The 25,889-nt window shown below is 32.0% G+C and overlaps 2 protein-coding genes and 1 pseudogene across 5 annotated transcripts; all 3 read right to left on the bottom strand.

Moving 5' to 3' along the window:
- Positions 1-5,110: 5,110 nt before the first annotated feature.
- On the bottom strand, positions 5,111-6,576 carry LOC120212568 (transcription factor MYB16-like). The gene is made up of 3 exons (XM_039210838.1): positions 6,357-6,576; positions 6,155-6,284; positions 5,111-6,045 (listed from the first exon to the last, which is right to left on the bottom strand). Exons 1-3 carry the CDS (start codon positions 6,487-6,489, stop codon positions 5,283-5,285), a joined length of 1,026 nt encoding a protein of 341 aa, XP_039066769.1. The 5' UTR covers positions 6,490-6,576; the 3' UTR covers positions 5,111-5,282.
- Positions 6,577-8,369: 1,793 nt separating this feature from the next.
- On the bottom strand, positions 8,370-16,384 carry LOC120212569 (annotated as a pseudogene).
- A 4,011-nt stretch (positions 16,385-20,395) lies between these two features.
- Positions 20,396-23,092, bottom strand: LOC120212567 (pre-mRNA-splicing factor 38-like). 4 transcript variants are annotated; one of them, XM_039210836.1, is made up of 7 exons: positions 22,722-23,092; positions 22,514-22,635; positions 22,283-22,373; positions 21,971-22,097; positions 21,824-21,897; positions 20,909-20,968; positions 20,396-20,839 (listed from the first exon to the last, which is right to left on the bottom strand). In XM_039210836.1, the coding sequence occupies exons 1-7, from the start codon at positions 23,009-23,011 to the stop codon at positions 20,560-20,562; spliced, it is 1,044 nt and encodes a 347-aa protein (XP_039066767.1). In that variant the 5' UTR covers positions 23,012-23,092; the 3' UTR covers positions 20,396-20,559. The 4 variants fall into 4 exon arrangements, with proteins under 4 accessions (XP_039066767.1, XP_039066768.1, XP_039066765.1 ...); XM_039210837.1 differs by having other exon boundaries at positions 21,824-21,894; positions 22,722-23,091; XM_039210834.1 differs by having other exon boundaries at positions 20,396-20,968.
- Positions 23,093-25,889: the final 2,797 nt, after the last annotated feature.

The raw sequence follows: 25,889 nt of genomic DNA, 5'->3' as shown, positions 1-25,889 counted from the left end.
TTATAACAGTCAATTACTTATTCATATCCTTTCTCTTATGAACATATATCTTTTCGTTTCAGTCGCGTACCAAATGTACGTGTAATCATGATCTTATAATCACTGTTCATCTCTTCTGTCACATACCATATGTGTGTAAACATAGATCTCATAAACATGTATTTATGAACCTCATATCATATCACATATTCACATAAAACATAATTCACATATTACATGTACCTTTCTCATATTCTCATATCATATAATTTATGCTCTGTCCTCTTATGTTCACATGACATAATGCATACCAATCATATTCACACATGTTTTTACTCATGAATTCATACATGATAAAATCATGTCATTCACATATTTAAATTTTTACTTCATGTACTATAATTATAGGAAATAACACTTCTCTGGTGTTCATATGACATGTAAATCATTGTCATATCTTGTTCTCATGTGTTTCCCATACATCACATATATCACATATTCATATAGGCTCACGATTTTTATCACCTATCATGTCATTTCACATATACTTTATTACATTAAAAGATGGACATGTAGTCTTATATGACCTATCAATACTATCTGTTCATATAATCTCCTTTTACCTTATAAGTAAATACTACTTATTTTATCCCACTTTCTATTTATTCTCCAAATTATTTATATCAATTCACATGGTTTATTACACAACTTATATCACCTTTTATGTATTACAGATATCTTGTCGCATATCTTATATCTTGTATCATATCATTACATACAAAAACATGTCAACACATATAATCAAGCATACATACATTTCATGTCATTCACATACTTATAATCAAGACTTCATGCACTATAACTATAGGAAATAGACTTATCACAAGTCCAATTCCCATATAATTCTATAAATAAGATGCACTCACCTTAGCCTTGCTTTGATTCGATTATAATCCTTTGATTATTCCGGAACTTGTTTAGGCTCAATATCTACATAAATATATCATTTCAAAACAACTATCAGAAGCCTAAACTTTAAACTTTATGTTAATAACTTAAACCGGTTTAATGAATCAAATTCTATATTTTCATTTAGGGGGAATCGATACCCCCCCAGGGGAATCGATACCCCTGAACATACTGGAATTTTCGTTCAAGAGGAGGAATCGATCCCATTCATAGGGTATCGGTTCCCTCTACCCAGAAATTATATTTTAAGCTCGAAAATCATCAATTTTTCATTCGATTCTTCTATTTTAAACCCCTACCATGTCATTAAACTCAACTACCATTACTTAAACTAACTTATATCCATGAAAATCATCTATAACTTCAAAATCCTATCCTTCATATGAAATTCAAGAATCATACTTAATTTTCCATATTTCTAAATACAATTCTAACACTTCTATCTTCTTATTCTCATAGATGACAAGTCAAATTCAACTTAAAATTCAACTTATCAACTCTATTCCATGATTCCATATAAAAACTCGTTTTCTTAAATCTCTTATAACTTCTTCATCTTTTGATTTTAAGATAACTTAAGCTTTCCTTAAGCTTAGTTATCCTCTAAGGATCAAAACTCATGTTTAAAATCAACAAACAATCAAGAAATTAGAGAACTCGCCTTTGCTTTGAGTTTTTCACGTGGAGAAGAGAAAATGAAGAAGAAAAGAGAGAAGAGATTTCTGGAAAATCTCCCATCCTTATCCATATTTATATAATATTATTTAATTCATCTCTTGGTCAAATGACCCTTTTGCCCTTTAATACATTTTATAATTACTAACATCTTTTAGAATTTATTTCCAGATAAATCATTGAACTAACCCATTCTTCTACTTTAATCACCAAATTCTGAAACTTTACAATTAAGTCACTAACCCATAGTTTGGGATGTTACACATGTCCTATTTCAAGAAGGTATGTTTTTGGTTTTTGCATTAAGCTTGGAAATTCCTTGATCTCATGGAAGTCCAAGAAGCAAAATACAGTAGCCAGATCATCTGTTGAAGCAGAATATAGAAGCATGGTTGTTACATCAACTGAATTGACTTGGTTAAATGGTTTAGCTAAAGAACTTGGATTAGAAAGGAAGTATCCAATCAAGCTATAATGTGATAATAAAGATGCTCTTCAGATTGCAGCTAATTCAATCTATCATGAGCACACAAAGTATATAGAATTTGATTGCCACTTTGTGAGGGAGAAAATATAAGAATAACTTATCAACACAGAATTTGTATCTTTTTCAGAACAGTTAGCAGACATATTAACTAAGGCTCTAGGAGTACAACAACATGAGTATCTTGTATCCAAGTTGGAGGTAAAAAATATTTTCTACTCACCAACTTAAGGGGGAGTGTTAGATGTTAGAGTTTGTTAATTTTCTGTTTTACTTGTAACTAACTAGCAGTTAATTAGTTATATATATATATATATATATATATATATATATATATATATATATGAAGTTTCTATTCTAAAATATAATAATATGAGGATTTTTTCATCTGATTTTTAACAGCATGTACTGATTGCAACAAATTCATGGAACTACAAATCACATTCAAGACTCATTCGAATTGAACCTTTCCAAATTAATGCATTGAACAACAAAATAAAAAATAATATAAATCGTGTAAAGTCAAAATTATTAAATAATTTATGCATAAAACCCAATTGTAAGAAGCAATTAGGTTATCCTCATTCACTACCTTTAATATATTAAAGCATAATTGCACTTAAATTAATAACAAATTCGAAGTTGCCACACAAAGATAACACACAAAGGAGAATTCACTGGAATTTTCCTGATTATTATATCAATAGCAAATACTTTAATGCATATATAAACGCGACAACTTGAAAACCATAAATTGATATGCATGCTCAAATTTTATGTGCAAAACCCCCCACATAATTGAAAATCATGGTGTTTCCAAAATCACACCAAAATGATATTCGCACAACGAACACAAATGAACAGAATCAAGAATCGTTCAAAAAAAATTAACAGAATCGACAATGTCATAATAAAATTAAAGTGATCGAGCGATAATTAAATATAAGATTATCAATAAATTCTTAATGATTCAACATGATCTGGTGATGATGCCGCCGGTTAGAACCAAACCATAATAAATATGAAAATAAATTAAAATCTAATCATGTCAAATCATCAAGAATATAGTATCTATACTTCTAATACTTATGACTTTAGAATATAATTGATCACTTAATTTATTTCATATTTTATGATAACAATGTACATTATAAATATATACTTATAATTATGGATTTTAATCCAACAAAAATATATATTGAATGATCATAATGAGCTTATGGAACATCATTTTTCTTTTGGGTAATTAATAATTTATAAGCATCATGTTTGGTTGATTTACAATAATTGCCGAATGTCATTTGATCTGGAAAGCTTTGACAACAATATAACCTACAGCATGATTTATTTGAGAAAATCAAGTAGCTTTCGAACAAAAACGACAAGGAAAAGACAAGGAAAACCCCATTTTGGTATTGAAAAATCTTAAGTGTTTTTGTTAGCAAAACTTTGATGACAAAGATTAGTGTTTTTGATGTATACAAGCTCATGTCAATTTATAGTGACTTGATGTTGGATTGATTGTGATAATTCAGTTATTTGTATCATAATCATATTTAAGATTATTTATAAATTTTGTCACACTCATAATTATATATATATATATATATATAATTTTTAATACATTTATATGAGTATTTTAATTTTTTATATATTATATTTTTATATTTAATTATATGGCATTTAACACTACAGAATTTCCCATCACTTAATTACCCAAAAAGCTGACGAGAGGCTAACTGGGGCAGTTCTTTGCCTAGCTTGATGGTAAGTGCAATGGAGGTGTGGGACATATGTTTTAAACCAAACTTTGTTTTAATGGTATTGAATAGTCTCTTTATAATATTTTCTATCACTATTTATTTGTTATGACGTAAGATTACTGTTTAATAAATATATAAATTTATTAAAATTTATTAGGTAATATGAATATTACTCTTTTTAAAAATATTCGATTGTAATAATTGTATCTAAAAAATAGATGTACATTGTTCGTAATTAAAAAATATTTTAAATAAATATTATATTGTAATCAATTAATATTATTAAAATATTGTATTAAATCTATATTAATATATTATAATTGCGGCATTATTAGCGAAAGTACCCATGTGTAGAAAGAGAAATTTTTCGTAGGCTGTTAAGTCAATTCATATAACTACATGACAAAAATTTAAAAAGAAATAATATCCTTACACAAAAGATATATGCTTCGTTAATAAAGGAGAATATTATTTATCTTGAAAGTTTTGAGTTTGAGTAATTGAATTTACAGAGTAAATGAGTTGTCAATAAATTAAAAAAATTATTAATAAATATAGATTTAATATATATATATATTAAATTAATTATTTTTAATTTTATATTTTAAAATTTCACCCGTAAATCATATAAAATAATGATAATAAGATGTAAAATCAACCTAAAAAAATACTCCACTACGGATATATAGAATAATCATTAGAAATTTTTTTCTGGAAAAAATGAATAAAATGTTTAGAAATAATAAATGGCGGGTTGAATGATGTACCTACGTGACTTGGTTTTCTTAGGATTGATCTGCAAACCCTAACCATTTCATATTTGCCTCATGGTCTTCAACTCCTGCCACTTTTTCACTACTGCAATCCCCAATGTTTGCATCATTACTAAATTCCCAGTATGATCTCAATGCCTACTTCATCATGTAATATTCTTAATACAATTATTATAACGCTCACAAAAATAATATGAAGTTGTAAAAAAGAAAAAAGAAGAAGTGCAACCCAGTTTTGATAAGTAAATTGAGGAATTACTTCTATTTAATGTTATGATGTGACCTGAAACTACTAGCAATAAAGTCTATCAGAAGCGCATCTCTTTATTTATTGATATTTGTCTAGTGTTTATATATATATATAAAAAGTCTAAATTAACACAAAGGGAATAAATTTTGAGGGTAAAATAATGATGCCATTTGATTATTTCCTGCAACATTGAATTGAAATAATACCAATAAAAGTCCAACTGAAAGCATCATTGAATTGAACTCAAACGCATGTTAAAACCCTATCAACTTTTAATGTTAGCTACAGTGTACATTTTCATGTTTTTTTTTTTATGAAGTGAAGTGAGGTCCTCAACGCTGTTTCTTTGTGGCAAAAGTATTGATCATCTGTAATGTGTTTGCAGTTGTTTAGAACATTGGTGAATCCGATGGGGAAGAATTCACCAAATCAAGGATGCTGTTCCAATAGTTGTTGTTGTCTTCTTCACAGTGATCATCGCTTCCACCAGATTCTTTGCCACTATCTGATAAACTGGGGTCGCTGGAATCGTTGAGAAGAAGGTTAATGAACCCATCTTCCATTGTGTTTCCGATGTCGTCATGGATGCTTGTTGAAGTGAACGATAGAGAATTAATGTTGTCCATGGCCAAATTAGTTCCTTTCCATTCTTGTTCACCTTCTTGTTTGATGATTCCAGTCTCGGAGGAAACCGATGCGGTGCCGACAAACTCGTTCATAGGCATCGCACTCGGTCCGATCTCGTTCTCCGAGGAAGTGAATGTTGATTTAGGTGACTCGAGGTCACAAAATCCACCATTGTTAACACCATTCCAAGCTGCCTTATTCACAAGCTGAGCAGCCGAAGCTGATGTAGGAAAGCCTGTCGTTGTTGGACGAGTGAGGCGATTTTGAAACGAACGTAGCTTTGATTCACGAACCAATCGAGCTTCGGCTTCAAGCCTAGCACTTTCCCACTGAGCCATATGGCTAAGGTTTGCTGCATTCTTGGATTGATGAGCATCAGTACCAGAGACTAAAGCAACGGATTTGGGCTTGTGAGTGATGGGATCGATCCCCATTTTGGCTAGCCTCTTCTTAAGATGAGTGTTCCAGTAGTTCTTTATCTCGTTATCAGTTCTTTTCGGCAAATGAGTTGCTATAGCAGACCACCTGAAACACAAAACCTAGAAAACATCAAAAAGGTAAACAAAACCATTGATTGCATTGACAAGAAAATAACGTGAAAGTTTAGGGTTTAGGGTCACGAAGATTTCTGGACCTGTTCCCTAAAAGGGCATGGAGCTGAATGATGGTTTGTTCTTCTTGGAGACTAAACTTTCCTCTCTTGATATCAGGTCTGAGATAATTAGTCCATCGAAGTCTGCAGCTCTTCCCACATCGTTGAAGACCTAAAACAAAGAAGCAAAACTTGAGAATGAAGTAAGCAAGAAAAGTAGAAGTGTAGGGTTTAGTTTAGTGACCAGCTTTGGAAGGCAAGGCACGCCAGCTTCCATGGCCATGTTCTTCAATGTAAGCTAAGAGCTTCTGATCTTCTTCTGGTGTCCATGGTCCTTTCTTCAACCCCACTTTGTCACAGCATGGTGATCTCCCCATTGGGTATACAAATATTGTTGAAATTAAGAGGAAGAAAGTTTGTGCTTGTAAATGAAGAGATGGGCAGAGAATGAAGGTATGACAAGATTAATGGTGAGGGTAGTCAGAGTTTATGCTAAAGTAACATTGCACTCAGGAATTTAAAACCAAGTTTAGTTTACTACCATTACTTTTGAGGATGGGCCGGAAGGACGGGCAAAATAATCGTATCCTGGAAATTTTAAATTAATATACATTTTAGATTTTATTAATATTTTTTTATTAATAATATATTTTTATATTTTAAATTTTATAATCGGAACATAAAATCATGAGTTAATCCTTTATTACTTCGCTACTTTACTTGATTCGTAGGGCAAACCCAAACCATTGTCCCATACGTGTATGGTCGAAATGGAGATTTTGAAGGATTTTTTAAAGGCAAAAGGGGTAGTAAATGGTATGGGGTCAGAGCTATAATTTCAATACATTACTCATGGTGATGGCGACATCTCATTCTCAATTTTTGATCCCTTATCTTTTAAGATGTATTAATTAGCTACTAAAGTTGAGTTTGAATTAAAACAACAATTAATAAAGTGTTTTTTTCCAATTATTTTTTGAGATATATTTAATTCATAGAATGTAAAATTATATTCTATAATAAATGTAATATTATTTGGCACATTATTATAAATAATATACTATTTTATTCAGTTGAAAGAATATAAGATTATCTAGAAGTAAATTTTATCAAATTAACATGATGATATTTTTTTGAACATTTTAAACTAATAATATTTAAATTAAAATATTGTATGAAAATTTATAAAATTATTTATGTTACATTATCTAATAAAAAACTATATTTATTATATTATTATTATAGTTAGTATATTAAACAATGCTTTTAAAAAATTACATGGCTAAATTTCTTGTATTTACCTTTACCATAGTATATAATACGATTTTATGTTGATTTTTAATGATTAAAAATAAATATTTAAGTTATTCCGAAAGAATCATTTTAGAGTTGAAAACTCACCCTCAAACGATAATCAAGCTTTTCAAAAGTGTCAATAATTTTTCGACTCCCAGAGAACTTAGAAGTTAATCATAAAATTTTCAGCCTTAACACATTCATTATCGAACTAAATTCGAGTGAATTTAAGTCACGTGTGATAATTTCATTATCAAAAACTTCCAAGTTATACTCCTGTATAAAAAAATAAGGCTCAAACTGAAATCAAGTCTATACTTTCTCGATTAAATATTTCCAACCAAATTTAAATTATGAGTTAGATATTTAGATAATCTATTTTGAAAATGATTTTAAATATTAAAGAATTGTTTATATATATCTAATTTTATTCAAATATTAAACTAATATGAAAAAAAACGTTTAATAAAATTACACCCAAATATTTAAGTATGTAGTTAAAAAAAATATACAATAAATGAATCAATATGGAAGACCTATTATTTTATGGATAATTTTATCCAAAATGATAAAAATCGAGTCGAAATATGATTTCCCGAATCTTGAACAAAAGAAATTGATATTTAACAAATATAAACCATCAGGATATGACCAAAAGGTCTAGTGCTACACTTGGCACAAAGTTATGGTGTTCAAGCTCCTTTCCCTCCACCAGGATTCAAGTGTTGGCCTCCTTTTCTTTGCCATTCCTTAGTTCCTAAAGTCATATTGGGGCACTCTTTAGCAATATATATATCAAATTTAATTTATTTGAGGATATGACCAAATTCATCAGATATCATTCATTTCTTCTATTTCTTTGTAAAATTGTTAGATATTAATGCCATTCATTAGCACAGGAAAAGAGCTAATCCAAACTCGACATCCAAATAAAAATGCTAACCAAAATCCTTAATACTACAGAAAATCAATAACCCATATCCTTTGCCGCAGACCAAGAGTTCAGCTACTGATTGGCTGCTATTGAATCCACCAATCTACAACCCCCTATTCCTGGAACAAACAATATGACCTCTCACCAGATTAGCCAAAAATTTAACAATGACCCGCAAAAATAAACTAATAAATATAAAACAATTTAAATTATCTATATATGAGAACAAAGACGGTTCAGAATCCTCAAAAAAAAAAAAAAACAAATATCAACATACCTGTTCCATTGCTGCATCTTCTTCATTCTTTTCTTCATCCATATTATCCGGTTCAGCATTGGACTCATTTTGATTATCAGAATCCCTTTCTTCATCTCCCCCTTTAGCAGCATCGGTATCCAAACCAGGAATGTTCAAATCTGCAGGAAGATGACCTGTCTTTAATGCCTGCTCAACCAAAGAAATATTCAGAATGTAAAAGTTAAAATTATGAAGAAAAAAAATCTAAATGACAGTTGTCTTTAAACTCCACTAATTATTAATCAACCACCTTTTCAAGTCTTGCAACCTCTTCCAACGTCTGAGAATTCAAAATGGCAGCCTGCATGTCAAATAAATCTAAACAAGATCAGACTTTTAGTCGTAAGGATGCACTACAAGAGATGCAAAAGTCAATACATAAGTTACCGATGACCATTTATGCAGTTTAAGCCACAAAGAAAATAAAAATGCTAGCTTTAGACAAGTTAAAAAGTAGTGTACAAGGAAAATAAAATTTTTACAAATTGATAAATAATGCTTTCGCATTTTAAACCTGAGTGCCAAAATTAACTAATGTCAGAGTTGCTCAAAGGCAAAAGGTACCATCATTTAGATGCATTATTACGGGACATGTATGTTTCCTTCCTATTAATGTTGCTGGTTAGAAGGGTTTGAGATAGAGGGTGGGTGCAACTAGCCACATTCTTAAAATATATGAAAAACATTGCTCACATGAGGGTGTGTCTATTAATTAGTTAGATAACAAGGTGAGGGAAGAGTAGATGGGTCGTGGAGCAAAGCAAAGGGGCAATAGTGGTGGCAAGCAAATGTGTGAAGGTTGAATGGTGGAGGAAGATAGTAGAGAGGAGAAGAAATAGAAAATGGGTTATAGCAAAGGATTACATTGGCTAATATTTACATGTTGCGCTAAAAAATTTTAGAATTAGGATCAAATTATAACAAGTGTAAAGGTTAGGGAGTAAATTTCTATTATGCCAAAAGTATTAACTGTCACATCAGTTTTCTATCTAAAAATTAAAAATCAGTGACCATTTTGTAAATTCCGATAACTCAAGTGACCAATTTATAACATTTTATACTCAGATGACCCAACTAAAAAGTATCCTATAATTGAGGGATCATCTGTGTAGTTTATCCTTAATAGTTTTATAACCTTTATTGTCATCAACATGCCGAATAAGACTTCCTTTCATAATCACCACTCTGGAAGGCAATTCCAAGACTACAAGAACTGTTTTTGTTTATTCAGATATGACAGATTCAGATAATAAATTTACCATTCGCTAAGGGTTTGGATATTAATCCTTCAATATCCATTACCTAAATATAGTTTGATTTTGGTTGGGCAATGTAAAAAAACTGAATCTGCTTTATTGATACGAAAAATGGATTAGGACATCCAAAACCGATATCCATTTAAATATTAAATTCTTGTTTATTTTTCTTTTTTATTTATTTTAAATAATGTTAATATTCACTATATTTGGATATATTTAAAAATTTGCAGATACCCAATCTGTTGGCATCCTAATCCTGAACTACATAATTCACGTTTTATATATTAGACACCAAATTTTGGCTCCAAGAAGATACTTGAAACATATATCGTTTAGGTTCATGAAAGACAATGGACACAATGCAGCACATGGAAACGGACATGAATTAAACTCGGACTAAGGTACAAGTGTTGAACACATGCCTCTGACTTCAAACACAAATACTTCAAGAAAAATGAAAAGTCAACAAAAAGTCTAAATAAGCATCATAACGTATAAAAGTTGGTCAAGATTCTTGTTAATAAAAGTTCAAGTAATATGCTCTTTGAAGTTTCTTTTATATAAGTAAACGGAACCCCAAGCACGCTCTTGGCGAGCAACTGAGGTAGTCAGGCATGTTCTCCCATTTTACCCTTAATTGCTATTAGTTATTTTATTTCATCCCAGTCCCAGATAAAGTTCCCAAGTCTTTCTAAGATGCATATTTCAAACACATCAAGAAAAATAATCTATTGAAAACTAAAACTATCAACATTATTATCCAAGTTTTAAGTATCATTACGAATAAAAAGGCAATACCTTGATAGCTATAATTTGCTCAGTGTGGGTGCAACCACTTTTGGCGTCTGTTCTTCCTCTGCAACTTCCGAAACATTTGGAACCTCTTTTGGTGCAACTGTCTTCGTAGCTTCTTTCTTTATTTCCTCTTCAACTTCTTTAGATGCAAAGAGATTTTCAGCTTCTAGTCTCTCCTGTGATCCATGAAGCATGCTTATGAGAAATTATTCCATATGATATGTTACATGAGGAATATAAAACTGGAAAATTAGAACATTTTGTAGGAATTATAGAGATGATTTGTTACCATTCTTATAGAGATATGATTTGTTACCATTCCTATAGAGATATGATTTTGTAAATAGATTTCTACAATCTCTTATTTTAAGGGATCATATCCTAGGATTATTATTTTTCCTTTCTTAGAGTTTCCTATTTTAGAGAGATATTTTGTATATAAATATGTAATCTGTCATATTGAAAAGAATAAGAAATTACAGAGAATTACTCTGATTTCTACATGGTATCAGGTTAGATTACGGTTTCTTTCCAACCTAGATGTCCACAACTTCTTCTCCTACTCCGGAGATCACTTCAAATCCAGAAAATTTTTCTGGTTCTGCTGCTCAATCAGAAGGTAATCTGGTCATGAAAGAACCAAAAGGTAAACCTCATGCTACAGTTTTTTTCTCCTCCCAGTCGTCCCCTAATTGGATCCTCGATTCTGGTGCTACGGATCATATGATTGGTAATAAGGATTTGTTTTGCAATTTTTTTCCAAACTTTGGTAAAGCTGTCAAAACGGCTGATGGTTCTTTGTGCAAAATAGAAGAACATGACACTGTTATTCTCAATGACCAGATTGTACTTAAAAATGTCCTCTTCGTACCAAATCTGGCTTGCAATCTTGTTTCCGTTAGTAAACTTTCCACCGACTTGCAATGCTCTGCAATTTTTAATGATATTGATTGTACTTTGCAGGCACTGAACTCGAAGAAGATGATTGGTAAGGCCAGCTTGCAGAATGGTCTCTACATTCTTCATGCCTCTACTAAAACCGAAATCTCAAAATCTTTCACCGCTTTAGAAAAATTTGATAATGTTATGTTATGGCACTATCGTTTAAGTCATCCTAGTTTTCACCATCTTACAAAAGTTTTTCTTGCTCTATTCATTCATAAAAGGCCAAATTCTTTTTCTTGCAAAGTTTGCTCTCTTGCCAAACATACTAAATCAACTTATTCTCCTTTTACATATAAGCCTTCTCACCCTTTTGCTTTGATCCACAGTGATATTTGGGGTCCTTCTCGGGTGAAGAATGCTGATAATTGTAAGTGGTTTATCACTTTCATTGATGATCATAGTAGGATAACTTGGATTTATTTGCTAAAAGATAAATCTGAAACTGCAGGTGTTTTTACCCAATTTTATAACATGATTCTCACTCAATTTGGGTATAAAATTCAGCTCTTTAAATCTAATAATGGCAGTGAATTTTTTGCTAAGTCTTTGGGTGCGTTTTTCAGGGAAAAGGGCATAGTTCAGATTAGTTCTTGTGTTGACACCCCACAACAAAACGGTATTGCCGGAAAAAAAAATAGACACCTCCTTGAAGTTGCCCGTTCTCTTCTATTTACCACTAATGTTCCAAAATATTTGTGGGGGGAAGCCTTATTAACTGCCACATATTTAATCAATCGAATGCCTAGTAAGGTTTTACAATTTCAAACACCTCAATCTATATTTTTGCAATACTTTCCCCATTTTAAACCTATCTCCTCCATTCTTCCACTTAAAATATTTGGTTGTACTATTTTTATCCAAAACATTGCTCCTAATAAGTCCAAGTTAGATCCTAAATCATTAAAGTGTGTATTGGTTGGGTATTCTTCACTTAAGAAGGGTTATAAATGCTATCATCCTTCTTCAAAACGATTTTTTAACACTATGGATATAACATTTTATGAGCAGGATCCCTATTTCACTCAGGCTGAAATTCAAGGGGAGACATGGAAGGATTTTCAGCCACATCAGGTATCTCCTCCTACTCTTCATTCTCAACCTTCAGAATTGCCACCAATTTTGTTCTTACCTACAGATTTGTCACCTGTAACTACTCCCATTGATCCACCGGTAGTACCTATCACTACTTCACCCATACCCACTTTAAATACCCTTCCTGAAAATACACCTACTCTCATTCAAAATATTCCACAAACAACACCAATCAAACAGTTCCGTTTCTATACAAGGAAAAGAAAACATATTCCTGAGGCTGTTTTACAATCTGATGCTTGCCGAGAATTGGATTTGAGTCCAGCTGCCGAAATAGAAGAAGAAATCAGTAAGTCTACTTCCCCTACTCTAGATGACTTCCTTATTGCTATTAGAAAAGGGGTTAGACAGTGCACCAAGCATCCTATTGAAAAATTTGCTGGTTATAATTCATTGATGCCGTCTTTTCAAGCATTTACAGCAAACTTGGATAAAGAACAGGTTCCCACAAGCATAGCTGAAGCTCTAAAGGATTCAAAATGGAGAAGGGCTGTTGAAGAGGAAATTTGTGCACTGGAGAAAAATGCTACTTGGACTGTTACGGACCTTCCTTAAGGAAAAAAGGTTGTTGGCTGTAAATGGATCTTTATTGTAAAGTATAACTCAAATAGTAGCATCAAACGATACAAAGCGAGACTAGTGGCCAGAGGCTTTACACAAACATATGGGATAGATTTCACAGAAACTTTTGCACCTGTGGCGAAGCTGAATACTGTTCGAGTACTCCTAAGTTTGGCTGTAAATTGCGATTGGAAATTACACCAACTTGATGTAAAAAACGCTTTTCTTAATGGCAAGCTAGAAGAAGAAGTCTATATGAAGTTGTCACCTGGCTTAAAGTCTGTTGAAGGAAGTAACAAGGCGTGCAAGCTCAACAAGTCTCTATACGGGTTAAAACAATCACCCAGAGCTTGGTTCGAAAGGTTCACTAAAGTCATCCTAAAAAATGGCTACAAGCAATCCCTCGCCGATCACACTCTTTTCATCAAGGTAACTTCTACAAATAAAAAAGCTGTCCTTATTGTGTACGTGGACGACATAATTCTTACCGGAGATGATGAATAAGAGATTTGCAATTTGAAGAAGTTGTTAAATAAGGAATTCGAAACCAAGGACTTGGGAAAGCTAAGGTATTTCCTAGGAATGGAGGTGGCAATGTCAAAAGAAGGACTTGTGATCAACCAAAGAAAATATGTACTTGATTTACTCAAAGAAACTGGTTTTCTTGGTTGTAAGCCGATTGATACACCAATGGAGGCAAGCTTGAAATTTAACAAAGAAGATGGGTCCTTGGTAGACAAAGAGAAATTTCAAAGATTAGTTGGGAAACTAATTTATTTATCCTTGACAAGGCCAGATATAGCATTTCCTGTAAATATGATAAGTCAACACATGACTAATCCTAGTGAAGAGCATATGGCAGCAGCAAACAGAATTCTCAAGTACTTGAAGAAAACTCCAGGACACGGTTTAATGTTTAAGAAGACACAAGACAGAACTGTTAAGATCTTTACAGATTCTAGTTGGGTCAGAGACCTTACTGAAAGGAGATCCACTAGTGGCTACTGCACCTTTGTTTGGGGAAACCTTACAACTTGGAGAAGTAAGAAACAATTTGTCGTTTCAAATAGTGCTGAAGCTGAATTTAGAGCACTAGCATTGGGAATATGCGAAGGAATTTGGCTACTTAAACTACTGAAAGAACTTGTCACTAATCAAGAGGATCACTTTGAAGTTTTGTGTGATAATCAATCTGCTATTCAAATTGCCAAGAACCCAGTTCAACATGATCGGACAAAGCATGTTCAGATTGATAGGCATTTTATTGTTGATCAAGTTAACAAAAAGACAGCCACACTTTCATACATTCCTTCAGAAGAACAAGTTGCAGACATTCTTACTAAGGCTTTGCCAAAGCCTGTTTTCAATAAATTCCTATTCAAGCTGGGATTATACAATGTATATTCTCCAACTTGAGGGGGAGTGTAGGAATTATAGAGATGATTTGTTACCATTCCTATAGAGATATGATTTTGTAAATAGATTTCTACAATCCTTTATTTTAAGGGATCATATCCTAGGATTATTATTTTTCTTTTTTTAGAGTTTCCTACTTTAGAGAGATATTTTGTATATAAATATGTAATATGTCATATTGAAAAGAATAAGAAATTACAGAGAATTACTCTGATTTCTACACATTTAGCCCCACCCCCTTTCTTCCCCACCCACCCAAAGATGCAGAAAAATTGCTTAAGCAACATCAACTCGATAATTCAATCCTACAACGAAGTGTTTCTTTGTGGAATAAGTTAAAGATGACAATACCAAATCATTAGGTATAAATGAAGAAAGGCATTAGGCTAAAAAATATCATTTTTATTTTGAAAAAAAAGGCCAAATTTATAATATATTTTCCCAGTCATGAGTGCACCAATGATGGATTAAAACCATTCTAATTTCTAATAATGTTAACTAAAATAACATTCTAAAATATAATGGTGTTCCATTGATAATATAATTCCCGGTCAGTCAAAACGAACAGCACTTCATGAACCTACACTTGCTGCCGCACAAATATGCACATATAATAAAACAAAGTAACTAGAAATTTTACAATTAACCACAGCAATTTCACATATCAAAACATGATAGGCAACAGAAAATGCAGAATAAAACTGTTTAAAACTGTTTAATAAAGACAAAGTAATATTGTAGCATGTTTAATCACCTTAGCCTTCACTTTCTTGAAATCCAGAACACGGAGAGATTTGAGTTTGTGAATCACATATAACCTATAATTAGGCTTTTTTGTAATATTGTTATCCAATAGGATAAGGAACTGCAGCTTTGAAAGTGATGCAAGAGGATCAATCTCCACTAAGTTAACCAACCGATTATTTGTGAGAACCAACGTTTGTAATTTCAGCAAGAACTCTGCGGGACAAGGTAAATGTGAACTCCATAAGAGTCACCCACCCAACAGCATTTAAAAGGAAAAGGGCACATGCTACATAATCAGGGAAATCCAATTGTTGGTTCAAAGCTTACCTCCAATATTGGGATTGATACGCGTTACTCGGTTGTTGTTTATGAGTAAGGTACCCAAGCGTTTAAGATAAGGGAAGTTGTCCAGCTTCACTATCTCATTATCAGACAAATCTATGCTATCAAATTGGTCCTATCAAAATGAACGAATGTAACCCAAAAGCCACAAGTAAAACAAAGCAATAAATGCGTGGAAATGGTCACAGACAAAGTAATACACACCTCGGTAGCACCCAAGTTCTCTATTACAGCAATTTTGTTACCTGAAACGGGAAAAGAGATTAAGTTCTAAAGAAAGGGAAGCTTGAGAACATTACTATTAGGATTAGTGTAGGAGCGGAAGAAAGGAGAAGCAGTACCTCGAAGATCCAATTCTCGCTCTTTAAGGGGATTGAAGAAGTGAGGACACTTCCATATCAAGTCGGCCGTGAGTTTCACCATACCTACCTTCTTCTTTTTCTCTCTTTTTTGTTCTGCTAAAACCCTAAACGACCGCCGCCGTCTTGCAGTAAACGTGGGAGCGGCGAGTTCACTACTCCGCCTCTTTGCGCCTTTACTATCCTATTGAGCGAGTAAAAGATGGATTTCGTTGCAAATTTTCTTATTTCTTTGGGCTCCGTTTTCATTTTCATTCGCCCGGTTTTAAAGAGAGGTTAAACGACAGCATTTTGTAGCAACTAAAGGTGTTTGGTGTTTTGCCGTTCAAGAGTAGGGGTGTAAACGCTCCATCAATATTATGTTCGTTTTCGTTTCACAAATATATTTATTTAATATTTATAAACGTGTTCATTTATATGTTTATGGACGTGTTTATAAATATGTTCGTTTAATGTTCGTTTAATATTCGCGAACGTATTTATTTACATGTTCATGAATATGTTCGTTTAACGTTCGTTTAATGTTCAATTAGTGTTTGTTTAGTATTGTTTTAGTGTTTATTTATCGTTCATTTATATATTCGATTTTTAATTTCATTTGCGAGCTAAAGAAAAATAATAAAATCACGTCACTGGTGCTTAAATACCTTAAAGTTCATAGTTTAAAATGCAACTTTTATCATGTGTTCTATTTAATCATTATCTTCACAAATATTTAAAATGTAAAAAAATAAAAGGAGATGGAGAATCGGGTAAACGAGTTTGTTCATGAAAATAAGTAAACGAACTCATAAACGAGCTTGTTGGTGAACATAAGCGAACCGAACACACATATGTCCGTGTTCGTTCGTTTATTAAATGAACATAATTCTTTTGTTCATGTTCGTTTATTTAGCTTAACAAATGAACATAAACAAATATTATACAAACTGTTCGGGAACAGTTCACCGAACGCTCTATTTATTTACACTCATATTCATATTCAAAAGGACTTTGTAATGCAAAAACAATTAATTTTACCACCAGATTTCTTTTCTAATAAAAAAATAGGGTAAATTATATGAATAGTATCTAAACTATTACTTTTGTTTCAATTTGATACTTAAACTTTATTTTTTATAATCATACCAAATGTTTAGTTTACTTTTTATTATGGTATCCTTTGTTAAAAACTTATCAGTGATATTGATGTATTGTCATAAGATAATATCATATCATTATTGAAAATTTTTGAAAAATATCAAGTTAGTAGTTCTGTTAATTTTTTAATGGCGGATACCAAATTGAAACTTAAACTAAATGTTAGGTATGATTTAAAAATAAATAAAATTTGGGTATCAAAACAGAACAAAAGTAATAATGTAAGTACTACACATATAGTTTACCCTAAAAGTATTATTTGAAATTTTTGAATTTATATATAAATATATTGTTAGATAGGTATAATGTTAAAATTAATCTTAATATTTATCAAAATGATTATTTTAATTTCTATATTTTTTTTAGATTTTGAACTGCAATGTTTTATGACAAAAAGACTCATAATATTTGATTTAACAGTTACTTTGACCCTTATTTTTTTTCCTAAAGCCTTTTGGCCCGTAACGTTTCATTTTAGGGTAAAAATATTTCCTATTTTGGAGCGTTAACCGTTTGTTAACTAACGATTTCCATCCACAAATAGAACTTTTTACCCCTAAAATAAAACGTTAGAGGCTAAAAGATTCTATAAAAAAGTATAGAGTTAAAATGATCATTTTGATAAATGTTGTGGGTTAATTTTAATATCATGCATTTTACGTACGTAATTCAAATGTGCCCACGGCCAAGAATCTGAAAGTTTGAGCTCTAATATATACTCAAATGTGCTAGGCTTCCAGACTATGCATTTGCCATGTCTAGCTACATTTCCTTGTGCTTTTGGTGCCATATTAGCACAACTATATTGTCAACTTTCATATTCTGTCGCCTTCTCTTTAAGGTTTTTAATTATAATTTCATGCTCGATTTAGTGCAATTCATCCTTTAAATTAGGGGGGTTTTAGTAGTTATTTAGTGATGTTTTTCCAGTTATTAGGAGGCTGGATTGGTGTCTTTAATTTATTTATAATTTCAGTACATTAGATTTGGATTATTGGGGTTATGACAAATTTTGATTCATATTTTCGATTATTAGCTGTGTCTATTTGCTTTACATCATATAGTTCTTGTACAGTGTTGCAGTTTGCAGAAATAAGATAAAAGTAACAAAAGATCAGTAGTTTCGGTCTGAACAGTTCAATGTTGTAAAAATCCAGTTTGTTTCCTAGAGTTCAGTTTTCGATTTCGCTAATGAACAACGACCTACAAGTTACGTCAAATTTATAACTTCATTGTAAATGTACTAGCATTAATACGTACATTATAACAAAATGAAATATATAATATATATATATATATATATATATATATATTATTGTGTTGTGTAATTCACTGATTTAGAAGTAGATTTGTCCCGACCAGCAGATGATCACCAAAAAGTTAATACAGTGCTCCCTAATTCGTAAACTCGAGAAAGAGAGAGGGAGCCGGAACCTAGTTGATTTCTCTTTTTTACAAAAGCCATCCATGCCTCCAGAGCACCGAGCTGAAGAATAAGATCAGCGTGCTTTCAGCAAACACATTGGAACCGAACCATGGATGCCGTGGGATAAAAAGACATAAGCATCCGCTTCTCGACCCGACTGTCGTCGTAGTACTGCATTGTCTCAGGAATAAGTGCTTGATTTACTAGATACTTTTGGCCCAAGGCTGGCCCCGCTTTTCCCCAGAAAGGCAAGAGCTTATATCCGAAGGACATCTTCTAACCCCAGGTTACCCTGCAGAGAACCACGTTGGCAAAAGCATATAGGACCATGAAAGCTGAATTCACTGCCCATTTTTTTCTTGACAATGCTAAGATGACCAAGCCCAGTATACTTTGGAGGCCAACTACCGTGGCGGATATCATCTGCCATGCATTCTCTCCTTTGTTTAGCCAAACTGGGACTGCGGGTGTGCCCCCTTGGTAGCCCACCGGCACTGGGTTCGGAGGAGGAGCGGCCATGCTGTTACGCCAGGAGAATGGTAGTAGGACTCTTTACTCATTTATTTCCATTTCTTTGACTATCTTCAGCTTGTTTTATACTGTCCTTACACTCTCTCTCATGACATGAATGAAACCAATATTGTTCTTCAAAGTTCATGTACATGAACACCTTTACTTCACTCGCTCAACTTCTCACTAATCTCTAGCTTTTAGGATTTTCTTTTCTTCTCTTGGTTCATGCTTCATATCTACTTTTATTAAGATCATTCAAGCCACACTCACAAAAATCCAACTTTGAATTAAGGGTGAACAAACTAATCTTTTTTACAACTCTACTCAAATTGATTACGATTATGAAATTCGAATTAATTTCAATTTGTAATTTCATAAATTTGATTCGACTCGAAAGAAATTCAATTTCAAGTCAAATTATAAAATAAAACTCGAATAACCCAACATTTTTAAGAATTAATGGGTTAATTTTCAAATTTAAAATCGAGTCTCTCGATTCTATGTGATATATATATATCTATATATATGATTAAAGAAAATCGTTTTAATTAAAATCAAATAATACAATAATATTATAAATATTTATAATTAAATTTGAACAGAAACTCAAACAACTAGACTCGAATTTTATAAAGTCGACTCGACTAAAAAAAAGACTTGTCAACTCAAGTAACTACATTTTTTTTAACTTAATTTGACTCAATCGAATGTTCACCTCTCTTTTGAATATTTAATATTACTTGGGCACGGCTCATCAGGTAATGCTTGTCTTAAATATTTTTATTCTCTTATTTTGTCATACACATTTTCTATTTTCCAAGAGAATAAAAATAAGAAGCCTCCATTTCTATAACCAAACAAATCATAATTTTATTTTCCTTCATTTTTCAAATCTATCAAATAGTAAATGAAAGAAAATTGCATTTTCTTTTAATTTTACATCTTTCCTATCAAGCATCAAAGAAAAAAATACATATTTTTCATCTTTTCACTCTTTTACCCGTTCAATTTTCCATCTTCCAAATTTTTTCACGCTACCAACCTAAACTTGAATCCTATCATAGTATTCACAATTTAGGGACCCTTTGAAAGACCTAAAATTTATATTAGAAATTATATATATATATATATATATTAATAACTAAAAATGAAAAATCGTAGAATAAATAAAATACCAAAATAAGAAAGCGATGTATGTACTAAACGCAAGAAGTACATCAAAGAGATGGTTACCTCATCTGATTCTGACTCCTACATAGCCCTGTACTGGATAACAAGATAATAACACCAATGTGCATACAACATGATATAAAATCTAACAAGCTTACAATTTCAACGGTTTCAAACCAAGGGATGCTCGAATCCTGTTGGCTTCCGCAATCTCTGGATCTGGGTGGTCCGTTCCATCGTCCTTCTTTTCCTTCTTTCCCTTCTTCTTCTTTGACTCTTCTGGAGGATTGCCATCCTCTGCTTCATGCCTTCTAGGACTCATGCTGCTGTGAGCATGTCTCTTCCGGTCCCTACTCCTACTACGAATCCTTCGTCTGCCATGATCCCTGTCACGCCTATCACGCTCCCTGCCTTCCCTCTCTCTATCTCGATCCCTCTCATAGCCATACCCCTTTTCCTCCCTCAGGCGATAACGATCCCTGTCCCTGTCCCTGTCCCTGTCCCTGTCACGGCCACGTCCCCTTTCTCTATCATAGTCTCTATCTCTGTCATAATCCCGGTCCCTGTGGAAAGGGAAAGAAACAACATTATACATGTTTTAGTGTTTTCAATTTCAAATTGATGCTTGTAAAGACAAATCGATAACAAACCCCACAAAAACAACTGTATGAATCCATCATAACTTGAACATTTGATGCAAGTTGTACAAAGCTTCATTCAAGATCACAATCGGAAGTGACCAACCATCCAAGATTCTGAAGTGTCAAGTATGTCACACCATAACCTTTAAAAAATTGTTTATTTCCTTAATGCTACCTTACAAAATGTATAAAGATCATTCACAAACTAAAATCTGTATAAATGCAAGCCAAATATGAACCTAATGCTTAATTGTATGATCTATCATACTTCTCGCTGCACACTGTCAGTGCAGAGAAACCTGGCAAGACCACATAAAAAATTTTATAGGAAGCTTTTCAACCCATCTATAGCTTTGAAATGCCATAGGGGAAACACAACATTGGAACAATTATGCCTACGCAAATAGGAACCATATTCATCCAACAGCTTCCACTCATGACCCATTTCTTTTCCTTGTGGTAAAATGATTAAAGTAAGCACCAAGCCTGCCTGTTGGCTTTTACAAAGCTAAAAACTGCAAAATGGGAGACGGGAAAGAGCAGTGTACAACTGAAATGATGTCATCCAAATTAGCCCCAAGTAGGTGGTGCATCTTAATGTTCGTACGTGGAACAAAATAATAAGGCTCCCATTATGTTTTATTAGCCCTAAGCTAGGTTCCTGGTTAGTTGTTTGTTCATCATCTTGAGAAAAACACTAAAAATCTCATATTCTTTTATTGTTTTATCCTCGAAAGTTCTGAAAAACAAATATGTACAAGCAAAATAACAAGGTACCTGTGTCTATGACTGTCCCGTCTATAATCTCTTTCTCTATCTCTTACAGGGCTTCTCCCTCGGTAATAATCCTGCTAAAAACAAAGTAAAGTATCAGAATAGCAAAACTACATCATCTATCAATGAAAAAAACACAACTTTATAAACCTTTTCATGAGCCGCCTCCTCTTCTAAACCATCTTGCTCGTTCTCATCCTTCTCCTCCTCTTCCTCAAAATCATCTTCCAGAACACTTTTTCGTGCATCCAGTGCACCAAGCGATTCAAGGGTCCACCTGTTGAAATATACATAACGAACTTAATCTTCCTTCAAAGAGAATGACATATCATAAACACAAATATGTTCGCTAAGCTCTCTTAACATATACAATTCCCATAGAAAAGAGATTCAACTTTGATAATGTTAATCAAATAGGCAAAGAAATCAATAACTAGACATGAGAGAAAAAGTAAATCTTACCTTTTCTTAATACGCGGTATGGCAATATCACAAGAGTAATCAGTTGTGAGAAGTTCATCAATCACCACGTCAACATGAGTCAAGATGAAATCTGATATATTGAAGATCACCCAAGATAACAACAATTAATACACCCATCTAAACATTAAACCTGACACACAATGCAATAGATGCAGAATAAAATTGAAAAGAAAATTTAAAAAATTAAGTGAAGAAAAAGAAAGAACTTACTTCCATCAGGTGATTTTCGCCTTACTTTCCGATAATCGTTGTACAAAGGCTCTAAATAACGATAAATGTCAGAATCAATCCCCGTAAGACGCAAATAAAAAGCTCCCATAACCCTTACATACCTGAAATTAATTTCCACGTAATACTTGGTGAAACTGAAACAAGCAAAAGGGGAAAAAAGAAAATAGAATGTTATTGAGAAACTAACTTATAATCGTCGTTTTTGATGAATTCGACTACTATATCCTTTTCGGGTTGGATTTGGAGCATTTTCATGACGAGGCACAAGAAGGGAGTGGGCTTTCGATTACCGCCGTAAGTTCCGCCGATGTGGTCCAGCTCCATTGCCTTGTCAACCAGCGTCTCCGCCGTCAGCCCGAAACACTGCTCCTTCCAGTAGGTATTCTGGTAAATCTTCGAGCGTACAATCTTCTCGACAAGGTTTTGAGGGTTCGTTCCCCTTATGCTTTTGGCGGCCGGATCCGTACGGTTAGCCATGGTTGCACTGAATGAGCTGATCCTCTAGATTGGACAAAAACCTAGTTCTGAGGTAAAATAAGGGAAACACGCATTCTTAACTCTAAGGAAGACACGTGGATATAGGCGGTGATATTAAGACTAAGTGGGGGTGAAAATCGGTAAAACGGTGCGTGTGATTGAAAGTTGAAAATCGCTACAGGTAAACCTGGTTCTTAGTAGATGTGGTTTATTTTGAATTTATATATTCTTTTGGGGTAAACTACGGTCGTAGTCTCTTTTATTTTTAGTCTATCTTTTTTTGGTAATTAATTTTGAAAATGTTACGTTTTGGTTACCTTCCTTTTTTATTTATCTTATTTTGATCACTAAGCCGTTAATTCTCGTTAGCTTGATAATGTGATATATTAGTAAAAATATTTAAATTTTGATTTTCACCTTTAATTTTATATAGAATAATAATTTTATTTTAAATTTTAGATAAAATATTAATTTTTACCTTTAAACTTTAGATAAAATATCAATTCGACTCTTAAAAGTCCATACCACCAGTTGCCACTCATCACTATCGTCAGCCACCTACCATTTCCATCATCGTTCATCGACAAACACTACAGTCGACGACCGTCAAACTTTAAAATTTTCAATTCACTCTCTTTTGACCTCTTGAAAACAAATATAATGTTTATTTTAACGAAAAATATCCAAAAACACGAACCTATTTTAAAACCCTTCCAATTCCTTGAAAAATAAATCATAATAATAATTTTCTATTATATTTCTTTAAAAATAAAGACACTAAAAGTCTAAACCTACGTCGTAATATGTTTATACTGTAATTATAATAATTTAATTTATATAAAATTTGATAAATTATATATTTTAATTTTTATAAAATTTATGCAATTTATTAAGATTTATAGCTAAGATTGGTATGATTACATATAATTTTTGTCAATATTTTATCAAGGGGTCTTGATTTTATTTTCAGACAAATAAAATAAAATGAATTTTTGCTTGACCGCTGTGGGTAGGGGTGTTCAAATAACCGAATTAATTCGGTTAACCGATCGAATCGAATTAGTTCGGTTAATTCGGTTCGGTTACCGAATTAGTTAGGTCGGTTAACGGTTAAGAAAATTTTTAGAATTCGGTTAACGGTTAATTCGGTTCGAATTCGGTTAATTAACCGAATTAACCGAAATTAAATTTTAAATATTAAATATATTATATATAACATATGGGCTCAACCCAAATCATTAAAAACCCAATTAATAATTTAAAATCCAATAACTTTTAAACTTAAATCAATATTAATTAATTAAAAAATTATATAAATTTTTTATTTTATAATTATATATTATTTAAATTAATTGTAAACTGTTTTTTAATTAAAAAATATTAAATATATTATATATAACATATGGGCTAAGCCCAAACCATTTAAAACCCAATTAATAATTTAAGATCCAATAACTTTTAAACTTAAATCAATATTAATTAATTAAAAAATAATATAATTTTTTTATTTCATAATTATATATTATTTAAATTAATTGTAAACTGTTTTTTAATTAAAAAATATTAAATATATTATATATAACATATGGGCTAAGCCCAAACCATTTAAAACCCAATTAATAATTTAAGATCCAATAACTTTTAAACTTAAATCAATATTAATTAATTAAAAATTTATCTAAAATTTTTATTTTATAATTATTTATTATTTAAATTAATTATAAACTTTGTTTGAATTAAAAAATATTTAATTTTATATAAATTAGAAAATTTTAAAAAAAAATCGGTTAATTCGAAATTAACCGAAATTTATTCGGTTCGGTTAATATGTTCGAAAAAAAATTCGGTTCGGTTAACGGTTAAAGAAAAAAAAAGTTTGGTTAATTCGGTTATGGTTAATTCGGTTCGGTCGACCACCGTTTTAACCGAATGAACACCCCTAGTTGTGAGTGAAGTCGAGACTCTCTAGAGCGTTAGTGCTGATTTTTTTCATATCATCTAAAAATTATTTTATTTCAGATTAGGTTTGATTAATAAATTATAGTGGTACAACACCGGTTCATGCGAGTTACCAAAAAAATAATAATTGGGGAGTAATTTGTGTCGGTAATCCTATTACTTTTGTAGGAACTATAAACCCTATCATGTTGGTGTGATAGTCTAAATAATCATATTGTCGCAACCTTCTTTTCGTTGGGCCCCGGAATTGGGCTTCGACTTAGGAAAATGGATTGGAGTCGCCACCGATCATTTATTTAAAAAATAAATGGGTTGATCGGATACCCTATTTTTTACCTGATCTGCGTTTTTACCAGAAATGTGTCGGGTTCGGGAGTCGGTTATGGTCAAGGAAGGATTAGCACCCTTGAACCGCCCTTTCGGTACTATATAATTTCCAGTTGTCTTTAATTAAGAAAATCGTAATTTTAAATTGAAAGGTAAAATATCGATCCGACTACTTACAATTGATTGACTTGAAAGTGAACCTTTTAGGAGCCGAAACGTGTATTAGAAAAGGTGATGAAAATGAATTAAAATTGAAAGATAAAGAAAACGAAACAAAGAACAAAAATAACAATAGATGATACACCAAAAGTAACATAATCGTCATGGAGATATAGAACATGAAGGAAATAATAGTGAAGACAAGTATGACAACATGTGATAAGATAAAAAAATGAAAGAATAAAGAAATAAGAAAATAAGACCCAATAAAATGGAAAAAGAAAGAAAGAAATAAATAAATAAAACATAATAAAGGTGAAATAAAATAATATACAAATGTAAAGTGATAAGAATTAAATAAAATGTACATATGTATATAAAAAAATGTAATAATAAGGTATAATAAAAATATAATAATATTAATTCCATATAT

This window comes from Hibiscus syriacus, unplaced genomic scaffold (assembly GCF_006381635.1).
Source record: "Hibiscus syriacus cultivar Baekdansim isolate YM2019G1 unplaced genomic scaffold, ASM638163v2 tig00110013_pilon, whole genome shotgun sequence".
Lineage (NCBI taxonomy): Eukaryota > Viridiplantae > Streptophyta > Magnoliopsida > Malvales > Malvaceae > Hibiscus > Hibiscus syriacus.
The sequence above is the reverse complement of the archived record's forward strand: the minus strand, read 5'-3'. Positions and strand labels throughout refer to the sequence as shown.